The 21,743-nt window shown below is 44.8% G+C and overlaps 1 protein-coding gene across 6 annotated transcripts in view; it reads left to right on the top strand.

Annotated features, from left to right (window-relative positions):
• LOC146867157 (uncharacterized) overlaps positions 1-21,743 on the top strand; it is a 1,274,092-nt gene that overhangs the window by 472,991 nt on the left and 779,358 nt on the right. For all 6 annotated transcript variants that reach the window (XM_085603699.1, XM_085603695.1, XM_085603693.1 and 3 more), the window contains one exon: positions 21,078-21,676. In XM_085603699.1, the coding sequence (XP_085459825.1) occupies positions 21,078-21,676 (599 nt within the window). The remainder of the gene's footprint in view (positions 1-21,077; positions 21,677-21,743) is intronic.

Genomic DNA, 21,743 nt, shown 5'->3' with positions numbered 1-21,743 from the left:
GCAAGGTATCCACTGCATGTGGTACCATAACAATAAGAGTGTTATCTAGCACCACTCCAGCAGACTGACGAATAGAAATTGCTGCTGCTGCTGTAGCTTTAAGACAACTAGGCAATGCCTTGGCTATTGGATCTAATGTAGCCGAAAAGTAGGCACATGGCCGCTGCTTGTCTCCAAATCGTTGTGTTAAGACTGACAACGCACAACCCTCTCTTTCATGGACATAGAGCGTGAAGGGCTTACTGTAATCCGGAGTACCCAACACAGGAGCAGAGCACAGAGCAGCACGTAAATCAGAAAAACTCTTCTGACATTTGTCAGTCCAAGGAAGGGGATGGGGTGTGTCTTTCAAAGTGAGTGCCAACAAAGGTTTAGCCAACAAAGAAAAATTTGGAATCCACTGTCTACAATAAGAGGTAATGCCCAGAAAGGCACGCACTTCTCTTTGTGTGGATGGCACAGATATTTGTGCAATTGATTGAATACGTTCTGGGGTCAGTCGCCTTCCATCCTTCGACAAGAGATGACCTAAATAGTTAACCTCTTGGCGGGCATATTGTAATTTAGAAGGTGAAACCTTATGGTGAAGGTCAGACAAGTGACGAAATAGTGCAACAGTCACGTTCTTGCAAATATCCTCTGAATCAGCAGCAATCAATAAATCATCCACATACTGAATAAGGGTAGCACCTGGCGGCAAAGGAAAAGCATCAAGCTGGCATTTCAGAGCTTGGCTATAGATGGAGGGACTTTCACAATAGCCTTGGGGTGCGCGCTTGAACCGGAAACTTCGGCCTCCTAAAGAGAAGCCAAAAATATCCCTACTCTCTTCAGCAATGGGGATGCTGAAGAAAGCATTTTTCAGATCAATAACAGAAAACCAAGCTGCCGAGGCAGGTATCATAGTTAACAGGGCAGTGATATCTAGAACAACAGGAAACTGCGGTACAACAATTTTATTAACCTCCCGGAGATCAATAACAAAGCGATAAACAGGAGGCTGAGAAGGATCAGTGCGTTTAAGAACCGGGAGAACAGGACTATTGCATACATTTCCCCTCGTCTCCTCAACCACACCCTTCTGAACCAAATCATAAATAATAGCAAAAAGCGCTCTTTCACCATCATTGGGAATTGAGGGACGTGTGGCAATTTAGCATTGGGCTTGAGGGTAACAACATAGGGTGGGATCTCAAGACAACCAACATCATTTGGACCCGTAGCCCAAAGTGTTGCAGGGAGAGAGAACAATTCAGGTGGAAACTGATCTTTAGACAAATACATTGGAGAAGTCAGTTTCTGCCCCAAAGCAAGATGTACACCAGAAGGAGAACAATATATTGTTGCATGCAATCTTTTCAATAAATCCAAACCCAACAGATTTTTGCCGCAACAAGTCGTTAAAAGAAGCGGAGCTTCCAAATCATAAGAACCAATTGAAATAGGCAGAGGACAAGAGACCAGGCTATGAACTGGGGCGCCAGAAAATCCTACGGATACGTTTGTTAAGCCAGGCAAAGGTGCCTCAGGGAGTTTGGAGTGAATGATAGAACTTCTCATCGCACCAGTATCTAAAAGAAATGGCTCTGAAACACCCATTGTAGTGACATTAACATAAGGCCCATTCTGATCTACTGGAATCGATACAACTCCCTCACTTTGTCTATGGCTGTCCTAGTTAGTGTGAAGACCGTTATTCTCACCTTCAACATAGTGATCATCATTGTAATACTGTGTAGACTGAGTATTTTGCTGATCAAAGTAGTTCATAGAATGTGGAGGTGGAAGGGAACGCTGTGTTTGGGGCGACATACCTCGACCTCTACCCCTGGGTGCTAACTGGGAACCACCACGACCTCGTGGAGTAGATAGTCCTCCATTACGCTGTAATAAAACCGGGCAGCCATTCTTAAAATGACCTTCCTCCCTAAATAGGCGCATTGGTTGGGACCTAACAAAGGCCGCGGAATATAGGGCTCAGGCTTTTGAAACACCCTCTGAAACTGGGGAGGCTGTTGAAACTGGCGCTGAGCAGAGCGAGGAGGATAAGCTTGTTGCAGAAGAACCTTCGTTTTTAATTCTTTAGTCCTTTTCTCTTGCTTGTCTTTTTCCTCTTTGTCCCTGTTTTCGTAATATTGGGCAGTAGCCAATATCTGAGCAGAAGAAGAAACAGCCCATGAACTTTCAGAGTCTTTTAATTTATGTGACAACTCGGGAAGCAAATTAAATACGAATTTATCTACAAATAATCGCTGTCCACCCTCCGTAGTCATATCCTGACCACTGTGATCAATAAACGTCTCCTCAAAACGAGTGAAGAAATCGGAGACACTCTCATCCTTCTTCTGTTTACACGCAGCTAATTTATCCCAATTAACTCGTAAGGCGGGCATCATTGTTTTCATTAAAGTAATAATCCTACCAGGGAGTTCTGTGATCAAAACGTCAGGCTTAGCACCACCCACTTGTGCTCTATCCGTGGCAGTTATAGCAGCCCATGTACCACCCAATTCTTGAACGTGATCCTCTCTACGAATCCGAGCCCATAACGCTTGTGGGACTACATTTCCCATCAACATGTCAATATTGGCTAAATGCATAATACAGGCATCAACAGTCTGGGACAATTCTTTATAGTAAACAGCAGGGTTTTTTCGGGGATCCGGTAAAGATTGTTTGAGGGCCAAAACATCAGATCTCTTCCTGGGACATGTACCCATATACGCTGGAAGTGAGCGGGAATAGCTGGATTACCTTCTTGCGCAACCTCTTCCCTTCATATCGGAGGAACCTCTCTCATTGGGTAATGTTTCAATGTCTGCCGAACAGCAGGATCAGAATCAAGAAAAGTTTGTGAAGAAAATAAGGACCTAAAAGTAACAAATGTCCTTACGGCGTCCTCAACCTTAGAACCAACAATGAGTCCTTTATCGAAATTAGCCTGAACATCCAACAGACCCTGGGGAAGTAAACCCAAATCCATATCCTCCCATCCTTTAGCAAGAGTGTCACACATAACATTAAATACATATCTCTGCGTGGGTGCATCCCACTGATGAAAGGTGATCATGATATCTTTCACACTATACTGGGGACCCTTCTCGATCCATTTGCGAGCGAGAGAGTCCAACGCCACCCGTTCGTTGGAACCTGGAAGTTGACTACGAGACTGTCTTCGAGAAAAAGCCGGAGACATGTTCAGAGTCCCAAAGAAAGGGGACAAAAAACCAGAGACAGTTTCTGTTATTCGTTTGCGCATAGTAGGAGAATTAGACATAAGGACAGGGGACAAGGTATTAGGCGATACAGGAGAGGAACTGGCATTTATAAGGGGAGCCGAAGGCAAAGGAGATTGATGTCCAGGAGATGGAGACAAAGGAATCGGTGGCACAGGAGGTGGGAGTGGCAATACCGGAAGGGGCAAATGTGGAAGAACCGGAACAGGTGGGGGGACAACAGGCAACTGAACAGGTTGTAACAACGGGGTGCATTAGCACCTTGTACATAGGGCAGAGGCAATCTCAATAGGTGGGACATCAAAGGGTCTTCCTCCAGATCCTTACTTTTATCAGAAGGGGAATTAGGCAACACCGGATAGCATCTATCTATTGCCATACGATGCTGTCTCTCAGAAATTTCCATTGCATTATCAACCTCATTATCTTTAAACTGCTGGGCAGCCTGTATAATCGTCATATTTTGTGCTTTCTTATCTCGTTTTGCCTGCTTAATTTCTTTCTGTTTGGCTTCCTTACGCCAGAGACGGAAAGAGTCAAACATTGCCGGCCGGGCTTTTCTTTTGAACAATATCGCTTCCAAATTGTCTAATATGTCAGGCTCAAAACTACCATTCTGTGGCCACTGTAGAACGCCATCATTCTTCGTGTATCGGATCCATGCCTTATTAAAGGCAATGGGGCCGACACCATGTTTTGAATAAAGCTCATAAGTGGGAGTTCCAACCGGAGGAATCGGACAAGAGTCCTCCAGCCGGGAATCCCTATTACAACCAAGGCAACAGAACTTCCTAAACTTACTCAGACCAGGCATCGTTATTTCACTGGACTGTTCACAAACATCAAGGGGTTAAATCAAATAATACAGCACAAACGTACTCACCCCTCGGCTTCGGCTTTTGCAATAGCCGAATCAAAGACCCAAATCAAAACAAAATAGTGGGAGCTACCCACCAATACTTAACTAAGTGTCTTCTTACGCCAACAGAGGCCCGTCTAACGTCTCGCGATACCAAACATCATCAAAGGGTCCAAAGCAGGGCGGCAGTCAGGGCAGCAGTCGTCAGCAAAAGACCTTCGGACCACTTTGACATACAGGGGTCGCTTGACGTGGTTCGCGATTCCTCCAGAATTTTCTTGCGGGGCTCCTCACGATCCTCGGGCAGAACTGCTACCTCTGAAGCCGTCCAACGTTGGGCGCCAAACTGAAGAACCAGGGACTTATGGGCCTGGCGGCGCAGGGTATGCCTTAATCTCCTGAGTTCACCTGCTTTGTCGAACAGAGACACGGGACACTCCGTTAGGCGTAGAAGATAAGGTTTATTAGCTGCAACCAAGTACAGTTGTCCCAGAAGTGCACTCGGTATGTTCTTAGGAGACTGCCACTTTACTTCGTGGCGCACAATCTTTTATAACACACATATTCACAAAGAACACTCCCAATGCATACAGGGTTAACCAATGAGAAGAATGTGAAAACAAGATATTAAGTAACTCAAATAAGCCTCTCTTCCAACTGTGTTTGTCACCCTTCCCCACAAGTTAATCAGTGGTAGTGTTTATAATTCGGCTTGCAGGTGGCAGGACACATTTGTATGCCCCGGAGGACAGTTGAGAAATGAGAGAATACGAGTAAAGAATAGCGAAGGCCAGGGGATAAGATAAAGTCAGGAAAGAATGGTGCGAACCAACAGATAGTCGAGACAGGCATCAGTCAAACCAGACGAGGATTAGTGGAGTCGGCCAGACCCTGACACCAGCTTTAAACAGAGGCAGGAGGTTATTTGACACTTTGCAGTAGGAAGAGGAAAACAACACCTCGTTCACCCTGCTGCCTGAGTGAGGGCAACCTAAAATGGTGGCGGGACACAAAATGGTGGCTAAATACAAACGGGATCGGAAAACTGAATTACCTCAGAGGGCAAATAACAATCTGCCCCCCACCCACACCACAGCGAAGGATTGGGAGCGTCTCGGCTTTCACCCATGTGTAAAGTGTCTTGATCATTTATGGGGCTGCTTTTATAGTTCATAACCTACACCATCTAACGGCCGTTTCATGGCGCTGACTGTCAAGTCTTCATTTTCTCTTATCTTGCCTTGGATCATGCATGTGGCTGGTACGTTCATCATGCAAAGTAGAGTGTGTAACGTAAAAATAAAGCATTTGCAATGCAATAGGACTCACATTTACACAAGACCTATTGCATTGCAAACAGGAGTGGGCATGGGGTAAGGGGGCGAGAAGGCACAAACAGGGGGTGGGGAGGGGGGGGAGAAGGCACAGACAGCGGGAGGGGGAGAAGGCACGGGAAGAAACGAGTGCTCATGCAACATTCGAAGTAAAGGGGCCAGCAGCCACGGAAGGATACTAATGATGACATGGCATAATAAGGTGGGACTAATGAGCCTCATTATCAATCAGAAGACAGAATTTACGAAGGACAAACATAGAAGCCAAAGAAAGGTATGGGTGGAGAGTGAGCGAAGCATGCCTCCCCATACTGGACTACTGCATGCCTCGCAGCTTGACCTAATTGGGGTTGCGTATATGGCCTAAAGCATGAGTAGGTGCTGCAACCATTTGGGTGAGTAGGAGGAGGCCAAGGTCTTCCACCAAGTGTTTATCAATGGGACAGGACTCATTGTCTATATGGATGTTAAGATCTCCTTGTACTAAAACATTTGCGTATTAAACTGCATAGTCCGGGATGGCATCCTCTAGGTGTTTTACAAATGTGGTAGCTGGGCCTGGGTGGCGGTAAATTAAAAAGCCTGCTAATGTGAGCTGATTATTCAGGGCAAGACTAAACAAGTGATCCAGCGCGAGACCGGGGAAACGGGGGAGCAACAGCATGTACCAATATCCTTCCCGTGTTGCAGACCCTACGTCACACTAGCTCATTCACACACGCAGTCATTGGTAGGGCCCATAACACCAACACTCATACGTCTCTCTCACGAGTCTGCACACACACAGGAGGGATGAATGGTCCAAGCGCTGGAAATGTGGGGGAACACCTTATAACCTATAGGGAGAGAAAATCAATTTACATAATATACATCAATCTTTGTCACCTATAGATCCCTATTCTCAAACATCAAGGCACTCCCCCCACTTGGTCGACGGACCAATTAGTTGGATTGGTTGATGGTGATCTAGAACCAACTAAAACACATTTTAAGAATCAGAATCTTTCTCTAAATAAAAAACCACAAACTCATGATTTCTCGTTAATCAATAATTGTTCATCTAAATTTTCATAATGATTTATATATATATTTGCATTTGTCTCGTCAAAGTTTAGAAATGTTTATATCAATTTAAATACATCGCAGAACATCATATTGACCTAATCTGGCTATCTGGGGCTTCTCTATTTCATTGGCTCTGCATAACCGAGTTTTGTCATCAATCGCCCAAATATAGCAAGCCAAAGCTCAGAGTCCATAGTTCTCTGCTCGGCACGTTATAGTCCCAAAGATCGGCAAAGGACCAGAGACGTGCAAGCATCTATCATTGCTTGTGGAGTTGATAAATAATCTGCAGTCATCAGACGATCAGGCAGCATCCAGACCCTCAAAGATTTAGGAGCGATGAAATTCCCTTTCCTCTCTATTCTACTACTTTTATAGCCATTTTTGGGTTAACATGATACATTTATTGGGGGTAAAACAATGATGATTGGCTAGTTAGGATCATCCGATGCCTTTTTCTCAAGAACCAGTTCATTCCTAATCATGAGGTCATGTTTTAGGTTTGTGTAGCAACTTGTTCCGGTCTAATGTAGGTTTTCATTGTTTTCCATCCCATGACCGTCTGCCAAGCGTGTATCCTTGACCAGGGACACGATGTATAAGGGTCGCTAGTAAGTTCACGGTGGCATCCGGACATGCGCATTGCACTTCGCGCTTCATGAGATGGTGGTCACTTCGGAACACATGCTCTGCCGCCATTTGGTTTAGGCCGCAGATGTCAACTTAAGCGAAAGAAACACAAAAGAATAATGAATACTTAGAAATGGTAATCTGACTGTTAACCCCTTGCTAATCCCTCTATGTGCTTGTATTTAACTAGCGTATAGCGACATTTAAAGCCATTATATTCACCTTTTCGATCCAATCAGGAACGCAAACATCACAAAAGCAACATATATCATGCAATATTCTATCACCACATATGCTATTCATTAATATGCGTACGGATTTTAGGTATAAGGGTTATTACGCCATGCAAATAGCAAATCCCATGTGTAGTTCAAAAATTAATAATGTTGATTAGTATACATGCAACACTCATTTAATAATATTATAGTTAATAGATTATATAATTAGTATTTTCATGCAAGAATAGAGGAGGTATACAACATTTTGCACTACCTGCTCCATCACAAGCATTGGCATAGCCAATAGGTCTCGCTTTTGGGACATTATAAGTGTTTAGCCATGCAATAGTTGATGTTGTTGCACCAAGGATATTGTGCTGGATAACTAAACACTTATAAGGTCCCAAAGGCGAGACCTATTGGCTATGCCAATGCTTGTTATAGAAGCTAGCCGCCACTGAGTGTAGTGGCCCCTCACACCCTTAGGCCCCGGTGCCACAGCACCTGCTGCACTGAGGATGACAATACCCGTGGCGAGCTCCCTGTAGCACTTCTCCCCCCTCGCATCAGTCCTCTGACGCATTCCAGCTGCGTTGGAACCCTGCCCCATCATCGTGGCACTCCAAATAACAGCCCTAGAACCTTCTGATGAGCAGCTCTCTTTCTCCACCTCTTTCACGCGGACACCTCTAAAGACAGCTCATTTCTGAGCCTGCCATCTTCCTTTAGCTCAGATCATACTCTTGTTAGCTCACTGCACTAAGTGGAAGGCCGCAGAACTCTCTCTGAAGACAACGCTTTGTTTGCTGACAGGTACAGCAGGGCATAAATGGAGATTAATTTCATGCCACACAGTACAGTTTTCAAACTTGCCATGTTTCTGCCTATCTGCATAACGTGACCTTTCCACCAGAGAAGGAGGCTTACTGACACTTGGGGACCGTCTGTGTTTTGAGAGCGCCTATCGTAAAAGGGACGGCGAGATACATTTTGACAATTGGTATTTTTATTTTGTGACAGCCTTTTGTGTAGCGTTTCAAACCAACCTAGGCGCTATGGCAAGCAATGGGAAAAGACAGTGAAGGCGGAGCTCCAGATATCACATTTCCTAAGTTAATGCGTAAGTGACCCATCCAGTCTATTTTTATGGCTTTGCATTCTGGGACTTGTTGTCCTGGTTAGCACTTTATAAAATCAGTATTACAAGCTTCAGAGTGCAAAGCTGAAACTTGGACTGAAAGGGCTACTCGCGCATGGACCTGGGAATCATGAGCGCTCTGTGTACAATTGAGTCGAAAGGTTTCAACTTGTAATCACCAGAGATCAACCACCCACCCGCAACTCGGATGATTCCAAGAAAAATTTCTGATAATGATGTGACGTAAACGCAGTTTGTGTGTTACCTTGACATTGTTGGTGGGAATCCGGTCTCGCTGTTGCTCAGCAGTCACATTAGTGGTTTGAGAGCAATAGAGACTAGCGTGAGTAAGTCAATGAGAGTGGTGCGGGAGAGATAGAGAGAGGTTAAGAGACAGTGTGGGTGACAACGGAAGAGAGAAAGAGTAAGATACAGGGAGAGGCACAGACTGAAAGGACACAGGAGAAACAAGTGGTGCGTGCGCGGCGTTAATGCAAGCAGAGGTGACGAGAAGGGCAGGGGGATAAGGGAGGGGGAAGTGCAAGCAGAGGAGCCTCAATAAAGCTGACGAGAAGGGAGGGGGAGAAGGGAGGGGGGAGTGCGAGCAAAGGAGCCATTAGAAAAACCCAGATGGCAGCTGTGCACGTGCACACTCTCGTGCACTCAAGCTTTAGGCCTGCAAAATCATGTGGGCAGCACTTTCAAAACCCGTATACTGTCAGCGAGACCTATAAAGGCTGCTTCAGAGTTAGCAATACTTATTGGTTGCAGCTTACATTGCAGATAGCGCTTAAATATTATCGCCAGACCTCCTCTCCTATGCAGGGGCGATCAAGTCTTAGAATGGCATAATTAGTGGGAACTGCATCAAGTACATCAGGGGCCGATGCTTCTGAGAGCCACATTTCTGTGTACTTATCCATAATTAGCGGTCAGTTTCTTTGTGACTCTCACAGCGTGGGCTTTCTATGACGCCTCTTTCATTGAAGACATCACTATTCAGTGACCAGCTTATACCCAAACATAAGGAGGCCCCGAAACACCTCTGCCTCTGAAAGACCAGTAAGATGGGAGCTGTCCAGGTCACAGGTTACTTAGTAGTTACAGGTTGCAGAACAATTGTTTACTTTGAGTCCACTGTGTAAGTTTACTTATCTAATACAGATCCAAGGAAAGATGAAGTTACTAAAGAAGAGCTTTTACTATAGTATTTAGAAGAAAATTGCAGCCAGCCCATGTTTTGCTCAGCAATCTAGGCCTAGACCTTCCTCAGGGCCTTTATGTGGTTTTGAATCTGAATGTAATGGTAGAGAAATATCACTTTGGAGTGTCTTAGCAAACGGGACAAAGCCAATCACCATCAGATATGTGTGCTCTTTGTATGCTGGCCTGAAAGCGAGGGCGCACAGTTTTCTACAATGTAGGGGGTAGGCCTAGCAGCTAGTAATTGAAGACAAGAGAATTATGCTTTGTGATCAGGGTTTGATGTTAGTTGGTCTTGGAACATGTCGGACAATAGTAAATGCAGATTAGCCGGAATGGGTTACAAAGTCCATGACTTCTAGAGGATAAAAAAGTTGACTTTATGTTATAAAGTAGCAGGGCACACTATGAGTCCGACTGCCTCGGACCGCTTTGAGACATGGAAGGGGGTGTCCCGGGGAGGGGGTCTTTGCTGGCATCATTTCCCGATTCTTGTTTCATGCCAATGGCATGGCTAGGTGGGTGTGTTCTGGAAGAGAGGCATTTAAAAGCCTGGCTCCGATTGGCTCACCTGAGGAGGGCACACTCGAGTCTTGGAAAAGAGGGTTATTACTGTGCCCTGTGTCAGCTGGACGATTGTGCTGAGGTGCAGATATCCAGGAACAGCACTGAGCTGCAAGGCACAGGCCAGGTCCAGCCATCCCCTGAGGTACTGAGCTGCCGTCACTGAGGAGACCCTCCCAGCCTTCCATAAGGACCATGGAAAAGTGGACCTAGGTCCCTGGGACTTCTCCGTGGACTGGGGGCTATTGCGTCCCTGCACGGAGCTCCATCACATGAGGTAAGGAATAGAGCTCTCCCAAGGTTGTGGGTTAGGAGGAGGCAGGGGGCGCTCACCAGCCAGATGTTAAGGCTTGTCAAAAGAAGCACTGTTTTCAGTGCACTCATATTAGTTTTTTCTTAGGTTAAGATATTAATTTGGGATAAATGTGTGTTGTGGGACGAGAAATGTAGTAATTGGGAGTATGTGTTAGAAGGCATGTCTTTCTGATAGTCCTTTACAAAAATGTGTGATGTTGATTCTTAGAAATGCAATAAGAAAGAATATACATAACGTGTTCTGTATAGTGATTTTATAGTGATGCACGTTTATTATTGAGGTTTAAAGAGTGTAGGGTTTATTGCAGCTCGCCTTGCCCTCACCTCGCCCCGTGCTGAGCGGCCCCCTGAGTCATACATTCATCCTGTCAGAGGGATTGCGCCATCTCCCCACACTGCTGCTTTTCTCTGACTCCACAGCGGTACAAGGGGCTGCATGCGGGGTGCGTTCCTGAAACCTTAAATGCTCATTATTGCTGCTCGGGAATGACGAGGGGCTTGATGGACACAAGATGTTTGCCAGGAACAGGTACTGAACCCTTTGCTGACCCACGGCAGGGGGGACTATTTGTTGGCAACGTGCCCATTTTGAACGGCAACAGTGGTGAATGTCAAATTGTAAGAGGCATTTGAGTAGCCAGTAAATTCTGTATAAACAAGCATTTGCAATGCAATAGGACTCGCATTTACACAAGATCTATTGCATTGGAAATAGGAGTGCGGGCGGGCAAGAAGGCGCGAACGGGAGGGGGGTGGTGCCGAGAAGTCATGGACTGCGGAAGGGGGCAGGGGAGGGGGTAAGAAAATAGTGTTCGGAGTAAAGGGGCCAGTAGCCATGGAAGGATACAAAGGAGGACATGGCTGTCATGAGGAGGGACTAACAACCTAAAACCAATCGGAAGGCAGCATTTAGACCCTAAGCCAATGAAAAAGATCGGCGGAGAGTGGGCGGGGCTTCCACAAAGCTTCCACACTATACTGAATAATGCATGCCTCGCAAAGCGAGCAGTGTATGTGCTGCAATGCTAGGCTCGACCTAAGAAATAGGGGAAGGGAGGGCAAAGCTTTTCAGGGCTAGCCTTGAAGGAGTGAAATGCCCTATTGGCACATTTTTATTTTGAACCTGACCTTAACTCCTTTAAGAGATCGTTAAACACATAGCTTTTTAAACAAGCTTTCAGATGCTGAGTGAGCACGGTCTTCTGGTTTATATTCTGCCCTTAATTTGTACTTTTTCCCTTCTGCTCTGTAGTCTGGTTAACATTGTTTATCACTTGCCTAGCAATGAAACCTTCAGTGTACATGTCCTCTATAAATGCATTTACCATAGAATGCCATGAGACCTTTGGTAAACGTGCTGCTCTATATATAAATTTAACATAGCATAAGTAAAAAAGTAATCTTTATTGTCCAAATAATAAAAATCATTACAATCAAGGAATATATAAAAATATTAAATTTCTTTAAAAAAATGGTTGGGTAAAAGGTAATTGGAGTAGCTATAGTTAATTTGCTCAATCAACAAATTTTGGACAAATACATTACTAATATTGAGGTAATTAAGGGATAACATGCCGTGCTGGATCATTGATGTCACATAAACACATCACATAAGTAACATTTTGTTTGTGTCATAGTTTTAACATTTCGTTTCATTTCATTATTAAACATAGCTTCTCTATATGCTTAAAAACCTTCAGTGCAGACAGTCATTACTTCCATTCCCTGCAGTTGTTAAAGAGCCATTGTGCATTTAGTTCAAGCCATCCTACATTTGTTAGAATCATATTTCAGAAGAAATAACATTTTGAACTTGGTCTGTAAAGTGCCTCCATGCCTTTTCTCAGAGCTGAACTAACCATATTATAATAATGTAAAATAAGACATATAAAATAGTTTTTCTGGATCTATAGGGTTATTCCGTGCTTTCTTCACCAAAGATAGAATCTATTTCTAAATAATACATTGCTTGGGACACTGGATACAGGGACCTTAGAGGGGGTCAAATAAGTGCTACTAGAACAATAAAGTGTCTATGTGCTTTCTTTCCAACAATTATGTTAAAAATATAAGATTGTAATTATCTGTTGAGCATCAGGTGGGTCATATAAGTCAAATAGTGAACAGTGATTGTTCTTGCTAGTTACAACAGGCGATGGGTAGGTGTTGGACTTGGCCCTTTTTGCAGGGTCATCCCTGAACTTTTTGCCTTCCTCAGAGCCTTTTTTCTAACATGGTGATGGTGGTTTTAGGACTCGGTGCACTTTAGCCCTGTTTAGCAGTGCAAAGTGTGTGTGCTCTCTGCCCTCCATAGGCTAACATTGGGACCCCCCCCCTTATGGGATAGCTCCTAAATGGTACAAAATAAGTATGTCATATTTGGTATGTGTGGAATAATAAATGCTGCGCAATGGTATTTTCACTATTTTAGGAATGCCACTTTTATAAGTTGGAATTTCTGTGTGCTGTGTGCCTGCCTGCCTGATATGTTTTGCATGTCTGGTTCTAGAAGTGTCCGGGGCTGGTGAGGTGTGGGGGGCTCCAGGGAGGGCAGGGTGAGTCAGTGTCAGGCTGAATAGGAGATCTGCAATTGGAGTAGTGGGAGAAGAAGTCCCCTGTCCCTGAATAGGTCTGTGCCTGCCCTGTACAATGCTGGCTCCGCCCCCTGTGGTGTGTCTGATTACCAAGCCCCAGCTCACAAAGGGAGGAGGGAAGCCTGGTAAACAAAGTACTCTACACTTCCCAAAACCAGTGCTTAATTTGGGCCGGAGCTCTCCGGTGCTGAGCACTGGCACTTAATTAGTTTCTGCCAGGAAGAACCGCTGCGGGAACCAGCTGATGCCCCCTGAGGGTTCCTGCGTGCTGGCTCCTGTGCCCAACTTTACCCCTCTGCCTTCTACTGGACCAGGAAGGAAGTTTTGTTGGAGTGAAGACTGCTGCGCCAGGAGGATTGCCACACTGCTGGATTTGACTGTTCCCAGGAACTGCTGTCCTGTTCTGCTGACCTGCCCCACTGCTTGCTGATCTTGCCCAACATTGCCTGACTGCTCTCCTGACTTCTAGTGCCTTGTGAGCGCTATATTCAAATTCCCCAAGGGAATCCCGGCGTGTGGGATTCCCCCTGGGCTGACTGCGGAAGAGCGGGAGCCCACCCTGCATGTGGAAACCTTCTGAAACTGGAGTGGGTGCCCACCCTGCATTTTTGCTGCATTTATGTTTATTTAATCGAACGGGAGCCCACCCCGCATTTTGAAATTCCCCAAATCACTGCCACGGCCCGAGCCGCCGAGAGCACCGAGAACCGGGAGCCCACCCCGCAATCCTGCATTGCTGATGGGCAGCCGCTCACGAGCAACGACCCGGAGAAGAGGAGCACCGGAAAGCGAAAGTCAGGCACCTGCTCCTGGCTGTAGCCAGGGCCTGCCGTATGCTGCGGGGAGCCGCGCGGGCTCCACATCGAAGTCCTGGGTCCCAGGAGGGGGCCCGGGTGAAGTGAGGAGTCGGCGCCGGTGCCCAAGGAGTCCCCGCAGGAACCCTGGTGACTGGGGGCTAAGTCCCATGGCACCCGGGAGGGCCCGCGCTGGTCTCTATCTGCACGGCTGCACCGCAGAAGCAGGCAGCTGCAACGTCTGGGGGCATTTCTGATTTTAGAGTCCCGAAGAGGGCTCCAACGTGCCGGTACTTCCTGGCCTGTTTCTTTGTACAGCTGCACCGCCAGTTGGCAGCAGCTGCAACATGGGTGCCATTCTTTACTGTTGAGAGACCCAGAGTGGGGCTCACCAGGCACGGTAGTGCCAGTGTCTGCTTTCTCCAGCTGCGCCGCAGAGGCGGGCAGCTGCACCATGGGTGCAATTACATTTGGTGCCATTCTTCTGTTTCTTGGACACAATTGCGCCGCAGAAGCGGGCAGCTGCAATGTGGGCCCCCAATCGGCACCTTGTTAGTGCCAGTGCTTATTTCTACAGCTGCACCACGAGATCGTGGGCAGCTGGAACGACTGACTGGGATCATTTCAGTAGGTATGATGTGTGCAATACTGTCCTTATGCCTAATGTACTCTTGCTAAGGTGGTTATCCAGGATGTGAATTATGCTCATGATTTATGCCTGATTTAAGGTGGTTTATGCCTAATGAGATGCTCATGTGATTATGCCTAATGTCATACTATGATGCTTAGGTTATGGCCGATCTAAATGTGATTAATGCCTTTCGCGGTATAAGGCTGGGTTTACTATTTCACCAGTAGCTACTGGCTGTTATACATTTATTACTGGTGATTTTACGTTTACTGTTTATGCTTTGTGATGGTTCTGGCAGCGGCCCGTTTGGCGCTGCCTTGTACATAATCCCCTGTAAATAATGACCTGGTGCCTGTAGGCACAGTGTATATATCTGTGATTGTGATTCTAATGTGTTTTACATAATACAAAGGCTATTTTTACACAACCTTGTGTGGAGTCTCTTTTGTAGTGTGCCTAGTGTGTCGCCGCTGTGTGTGTGTGTCGCGCAAGCGCTTTACTCATTGCCTCTGGGATACGCCTGACTGCTCGTGCCAAGCTACCAAAGGGGTTATCTTCAGTACATAACTCCCTTGCCCTGACTAGAACGGGGGTTTCTGCCTGACTTTGGTGCTTGCCCTACCCAACCGGGAATCCCAGTTTCTAACAGTAGGTAAAATATTTCTATACCTGACACCCATTGCAACCCTTTGCATTAAAAAAAAATACAGATACATCAACCTGATTGCTGGTCATAACTACTTTCAATTCCTATCATGAAGATGAAAAGTCATCCTGGATTCATTTTTTTCAGCTATAAGGATGAACTTTACAAACTGGGTTGATCGACAAGTAGAATTCCCAGAAAAGCAAGATATGATCGCTTGGCCACACATTCTCACCCCAATTTCCTTAAAGATGGGTCTTAACAATGCTTCCCTCTCCTGTCGCAATTGGGGGCAAGTTTATACGATGTGGAATAGCGTTTCATTACTAGACCCACATAGTCTAAAACTGTGTGCTAACAAATTTTGTACCCATTTTGGGGTTCTGTCCCTTGTAGGATAACGGGCAAATCTTAGTGTGAGAAATCTATCCCTTAAAAATGAAGCGTAACTATCTGTCACATAGGAAACAGCTAGCTAGTCAGACTCCTATGAATGGTCTTTTCTGATCATTTGTCTTCAAATCATTGTCACTGTGGGAAGGTGGAATCTGACTGCATGGTTACCCCCACTTTTTGCCTGGTGTTTTGCTGGTTTTCGACTTAGTTTGACTGGGTTCCTGCTAATCAGGACCCAAGTCAATCTGCTTTCTCCCTAAATTGGTTTTTCATGTACTTTAGGTACACTCCAGATTGGATTCTGGGGTACCCTTATAAGTCCCTAGTATATGGTATACTATATACCCAGGGCATAGGTACCCCAGAGACCTCTCAGGGGCTGCAGTATGTATTATGCCACCCCTGGTAGACCATTCAAAATGACACAACAGGTCTGCTACAGTAGCGTGTGTAAGGTGGTGTATGCACCCCTTACTTAGATATAGGTTCATTATATCTATACTTATTACTGCACATATAAACCTATCAGTCACCCCTATGGCAGGCCTTATCAATCCGGAAGACAGGGTGCTGAGTTTTATGTGAGAGGGTGCCCATTCATGAGCAGAGCCCCTCTGCAGCCTTCGGAACCTATATTCCGGGGTTGTTTGTGATGCAGCCAACCATATACTCTTAAGTGCATTATAACCTCGCTTACTTTAAAACAGCTGCATGGAAACATGTCGTGTTTGGTGTCAAACACAGTGGAATCATACCTCCCCACCAGTAACTGCCAGGGAGGTATGATTCCACCCTCCTAGAGGGACAAATGCAACATACCGGTACACCCGGTACCAGCTTTCTTGACCCTTGCATCACAAAATGGATGCTGCCAGCCACAGACACAAGTCTGCCCTCCAGCTGCTGGACAAAACTCCGTCAGGGGATGGCTGGACAATAGGTTTCCTGTCACAGGGAGGTGTGACCACCTCCCAGACAGGCTTTATTGTATTGGGGCTGGGTGGGTGCACTCCAAGAGTGCTTTGAAGTCTGCACTGGGGGCACATTTGGTGTCCCTGTGCATAGTCCATCTCAAACCGGTTGCAGGAGCCATTTGCTCCTGCTCTGGCATGAAACTGGACAAAGGACATGGGTGTAGCCACCCTCCTGTCCTGACCCTCCCATAGGTGGGTCCCCAGAGTTTGTCCCACCCCTTCCTTGGGTATAAAGTAGGAACCCCTGGCTACAGGACTTTAGATTTACCTGGATGAAACTCTGCTACAGAAACCAAGTACTTAAACTATCTACACTACGTTGGATGACCGAAGAATCTCCCTTGGAGTAAACGAGTTAGTCCCCTGCAAGGCAGGCACCAAAGACACATCTGACCGGTTTGCATCTACGCAGCTCCTGACGGACTCCGAAGATTTTGCAACACAGGAGGTGGGTTCCTAAGCTTCTCCGAGGCGACCAGTGCTCTCAGCAAACCTGAGACCCTCAGCCATCGGGACCGTGCAACCCGAACCCCTGGACACTGTGCACATTTGCAGCAGCATATGCTTTTTGGTGATCCCTGAGACTGTGCTTTGAGCTACTTGTAGTCCACACCCCGAGCAGTGATTCCACCAAAGATTACTGATCTACCCTCCACGAGTGTTCCGTGGGCTGGTATTTAGTGATTCCTCTCGAGGTCCCTTCGCGATCCCTGGTCTGTCGACCTGTGGGTCCCGGAGAAGGGTACTTTAACTTTCAGTGGGCTTTCGTGGTTGCTCCAGACGTGCCCTGACTCTCCATTGCTTGGGGAGGCCACAGGACCTTGCTGGTCCACACCGAAGCATCTTTTCTCTGACCGCGTGGGTTGCATTTGCCAAGGCTTGTTGGTCTCCAATCCGGACACTGACCCCCCCAGCACTCGACATCCTTTGTGGGACAGCTCGCCTGCGGACTTTGGTCATTGTCGACGTCTCCTGGTCCCGGTGGCTGCAGAGTCAATCTTCACCTCTTCGCACCTGAAACACCCGACATCGGTGGGCATTTGTCTATCGTGCCCCTGGTCAGCTGGAAAATGACCCAGACTCTGTCCCCTCTGCTTTCAGGTTCTTCTTAGCTTCGATCCAGGCTTGGATCACACCGGACACTTTTCCTCTTCCAGGCAGCAGCACTTTGCAGCATCACGCCATTGAGACCAACGAAGATTCCTGACACCATTTGACACCTATGCACCCGGCTTCCGTGGGTGAGGTAATACAAGTACTCCAGTGCTCACGTGGGTGCTGTCCTTAGAACCTTGTAAGTTTGAAAGGGTTTGCTCAAAGTCCTCTCCTAAGTGTCCTTAAGCTTTAAAATTCCAACCGCGACTTTCCCATAGGATTGTACGGAGCTCGTGGCTGTGTTCTCACACTGCACGCGTCCCCCGTGGGTCCCGTGTGTCACTACCTTGGGTGGTTCCTTGGAGTCCGAGCGATTCTACGTGCTCTAGGTACTGTGTCCAGTCAAGTCGTGGTTGTTATACCACTTTCTTAATATATGGTTTGGTCTCCCCCTGGGTCCCACTGTGTATTGTGCTATTTACTGTCGTTCTAGTGCTTTAATATTGTGTATCTTGTTCTCTAATCTCATAAAGAGGTTAGCAGAGAGTGTTTAGTAATAAATACATATATTTTATATATATACCTTGTGTGGTTCTCCTTTTATTTGGTCATTCAAGAGGTTAAAATCTGGTAAACCAAGCTGCTTTACATTCCTTCAAGACTTAGCCTGAAGGCTGCTCTCCATAGCTACCACTAGGATAGCTTTCAATAAAGGTTGTCTTTAACCTAATCATCAATAAAGGATGTTTGGACTGGTAAAAAGTGCCCACTTTAATTAGTGGACAGCATATACCAGGCCAACTTCTCACAGTCACTGCTGAGGCATTCTGTGATATTCTGTGATTTCACACATCAGATTCACATCTGCTTCATGGTACCACGTCTGACACTACATTTTGCTGACTTTCTCTTATACCCTCTTAGATTCTGGGATGGCTGTTGGTGGTTTGAGGGCTTTACAAAAATCTAAATAAATATATATTTTTTTAAATAACAGAGACTAAAGCAATATCGTCGTCCAGTATCGCCTAAGCCAATCATCTTTGGCCCTTGTCATTCTTGGACGGTTCAGGGTAGGTAGTCTTCTGTTTGGAATTGTTAGTCAGTGTTGAAGCTTTTCATATGTAGAGGTTTGATAGACACAAATCCACCTCTAGCTGATCAATACTTCGAGTAGCTACTCAACTTTTATTTTAGTTTGGCGATACATAGCAAGGGTATCAAGTAGCTATCTAGGCAGGCATATAAGAACCTACTTTTACCCTTATAATTCTCGTTTGATATATTTATTTTTACTATTTCCCGCACTTTGTGCTATTTACTATTTATCTTCTTTCTCTTTCCACATGCAACTGCTCCATCTTCCTTTGTGTTTATTTGTTGAAGCATTTTGCTATGTAATGCTGAAACATAACTTAGTGATATAGTTCGGAAATGACCACTTTGGTTTGTAAGAACATATTAGAAACAGGAGGTAATCCTGATTACACCACTACCAACCAAGATATATCAATGACAATTTTCTGACATGAAAAAAATATGTCTGTTTGTATTTCAGTAAATGAAACACCCATGAGGTTCAGCACTATATGCTAAAGACATTAATTCAAAACTTGGAATTTTTACATATATATGTTTTCTGATCCTCTGGCCAAAGGTCCCCCAGAGGTAAACATGAAATCTGGTGTGACTAATCATTTTCTTTGAGGATTAGTTTCAAAAACATATAAGCCCGTTCTCCCTTTTGTGCTCATATATATGTCAAACGTTATGGTTGTAATCTCCATAAAATAATACTGAGGGCATATACAGGTAATGCTGTAAACCTGTATGTACAATTTAGAACATCTTGATTGAAATAAATTTCATTTAACCCAAGCAAGGCAAAGGAGATTCCGCCATATGTCCATAAAGAGAGGCTTTAATTTGTAAAGTGAACTTCGAGTTTACCTGGCTGCAAAAAAGTACCTCTAGGTGATCTGTATGCTTTTTGGAAAGATATTTGTACATGGGAAGGCGTGTAGTAATGATATGTTTTTTTCCTACTTTAATGCATATGCAGGAACCACTATGAAATGATGATTGTATTGATTGTAGTTACTGAATTCATTTGTACTTTACACGGTCTTTGAGAAAGTCCACAGTCTATGAATGCTTAGGATCCTTTGTAGGATCCCCTCTCTTCCACATCTGTCATATTAGAACCTCCCCCAGTTTTAGACAAAGTGAAATAAATAACTCATAGCTAATAGTTTATTACCCAATATATTTCTTGCAGAAGAGTCGCTTAAAAGAGCTACTAACATTGCATGATAATCAATTATGAAATTACGCTACCTAGAACCTGAGAGAAGCTTTGTATTGTGGGTCACTGTGTGCGAGCAAATGTTTCTGCAATTTTAATTGCCAAACCTTTTTAAAATATAACGAAATGACAGATTTGAGGAATGCCTTGGTTTTAATAAAATAATTGATCTACTTAGGACCTCGTTCTCAGAAGCCTGTTTCTTGGTGTGGGATTACATCTGGTAAATACTGACATTACAGGGGATAGTAATTATCAGTTCTGGTATTCTCTCTCAATTCCAAATTGCCATGGTCAGAATGAGGAATAACAGGCAGAATTGGAGTTTTGCTTACTGAAACATCAATTTTTGCCATGCACATTTCACCATGCTTTTCCTGTGAAATGAGAGCAGGGAAAATTATCTGATGTACGCATTTTCTGCACGATTTGTAATCCTGAATCAGGTGCACACTATGCCACCTCAGTTTGGACCCAGTTATATGCAAAGCAGTCTTGATTCTGTTCGAATGGGAACAGTCCAGCCAGAACTGTCAAGCCAGGTCCTCCCTGATTCAGAACATGAGCAACCCAAGACTGGTGTTGCCCTTCATAGGGATCATCTGCCAGGTTTAGTTTGGCTGTCTGCACAATTTGCAGTCCTAAATCAGGATTACAACAGTAGTAAGAAAGATACCCTTTATCAGGTCTGACAAATCCAATAACTTTTACTTTGGGTTAGCCCCCAATGTTCCTTTGGTTCAAACCCATCCAACCATGCTTTGAGACAATGTCAATCACATCGCTTCAATCCAGCGGAGTTTAATGTCAACCTATAGGCTGAATTATTTCACTGCCTACAGAGTGCTTCCATTGCAATGCATGATTTGCATTATTTTCAGCATCTGGCAGAACTATTTTCTTTTACATTACTTTTTCCTGATCTGAAAAATATAGAAGTGCCATTTTCGCATACCTGTTGAGATTGCTCTGATTTATTATACACATAATTCCTATTGCTTTAATGATTTGCAAGTATCCATCAGAACTTGCTTTCTGAAAAAGTTCATTAACACCAAATGCTTTTTTTGTTTTTCACAGAAGACGAAGATGATCCTTGCCATCAGGTCTCAGATTTCCCACTTCATTTGCTGAAGAACTGTAGTAAAAGCAACGAAGATGTAAGAACTGTAACAAGATGGATAACGCAAAACATGATGACATTTTATAGATATCAGTGTTTGCAGATTGCAGAACAACATGTAAGACGTGGCATTCAGTCAACACATGCATGTGACAGAAGTCTCCACTCTAGACAAGAGCAGTTACATTTTTGGACACTTGTGGGAATATTTATGAATGTGTATATGGAGAATAATGTACAACTGAAGAGTGAATTTAAACAAATTAGTTTTACGAAGCAAACATTCAAACAAGCCACAGATTCATACGAGGATGTTTTCTTGCACACTTTCCAAATGTTATCTACGTCTCTCTATAAAAAGATTCAGACTCAATCACAAACCTCTATGTATTCGAATAAAAACATTCTTAAGAAACTGCAGGGATGGCTTGATACAGAACACGGAAGCACTTCATACACAAGCAAGAAAAATGACCACATTAAGTTGATGACAAGACATCTCAGAAGACTGCCTTGGGACATTAGGCATCTGGTGGTTGTCATCATTTCAGAAAAAGTAAGTATGCCAAATAAAAAGCCTATAATGAAAACACATGTAAAGCAAATCAAAAGTAATTAATTGT

The sequence above is a fragment of the Triturus cristatus genome, chromosome 1_2 (assembly GCF_964204655.1).
Source record: "Triturus cristatus chromosome 1_2, aTriCri1.1, whole genome shotgun sequence".
Classification (NCBI taxonomy): Eukaryota; Metazoa; Chordata; class Amphibia; order Caudata; family Salamandridae; genus Triturus; species Triturus cristatus.
This window is presented reverse-complemented; position numbering and strand designations above follow the sequence as displayed.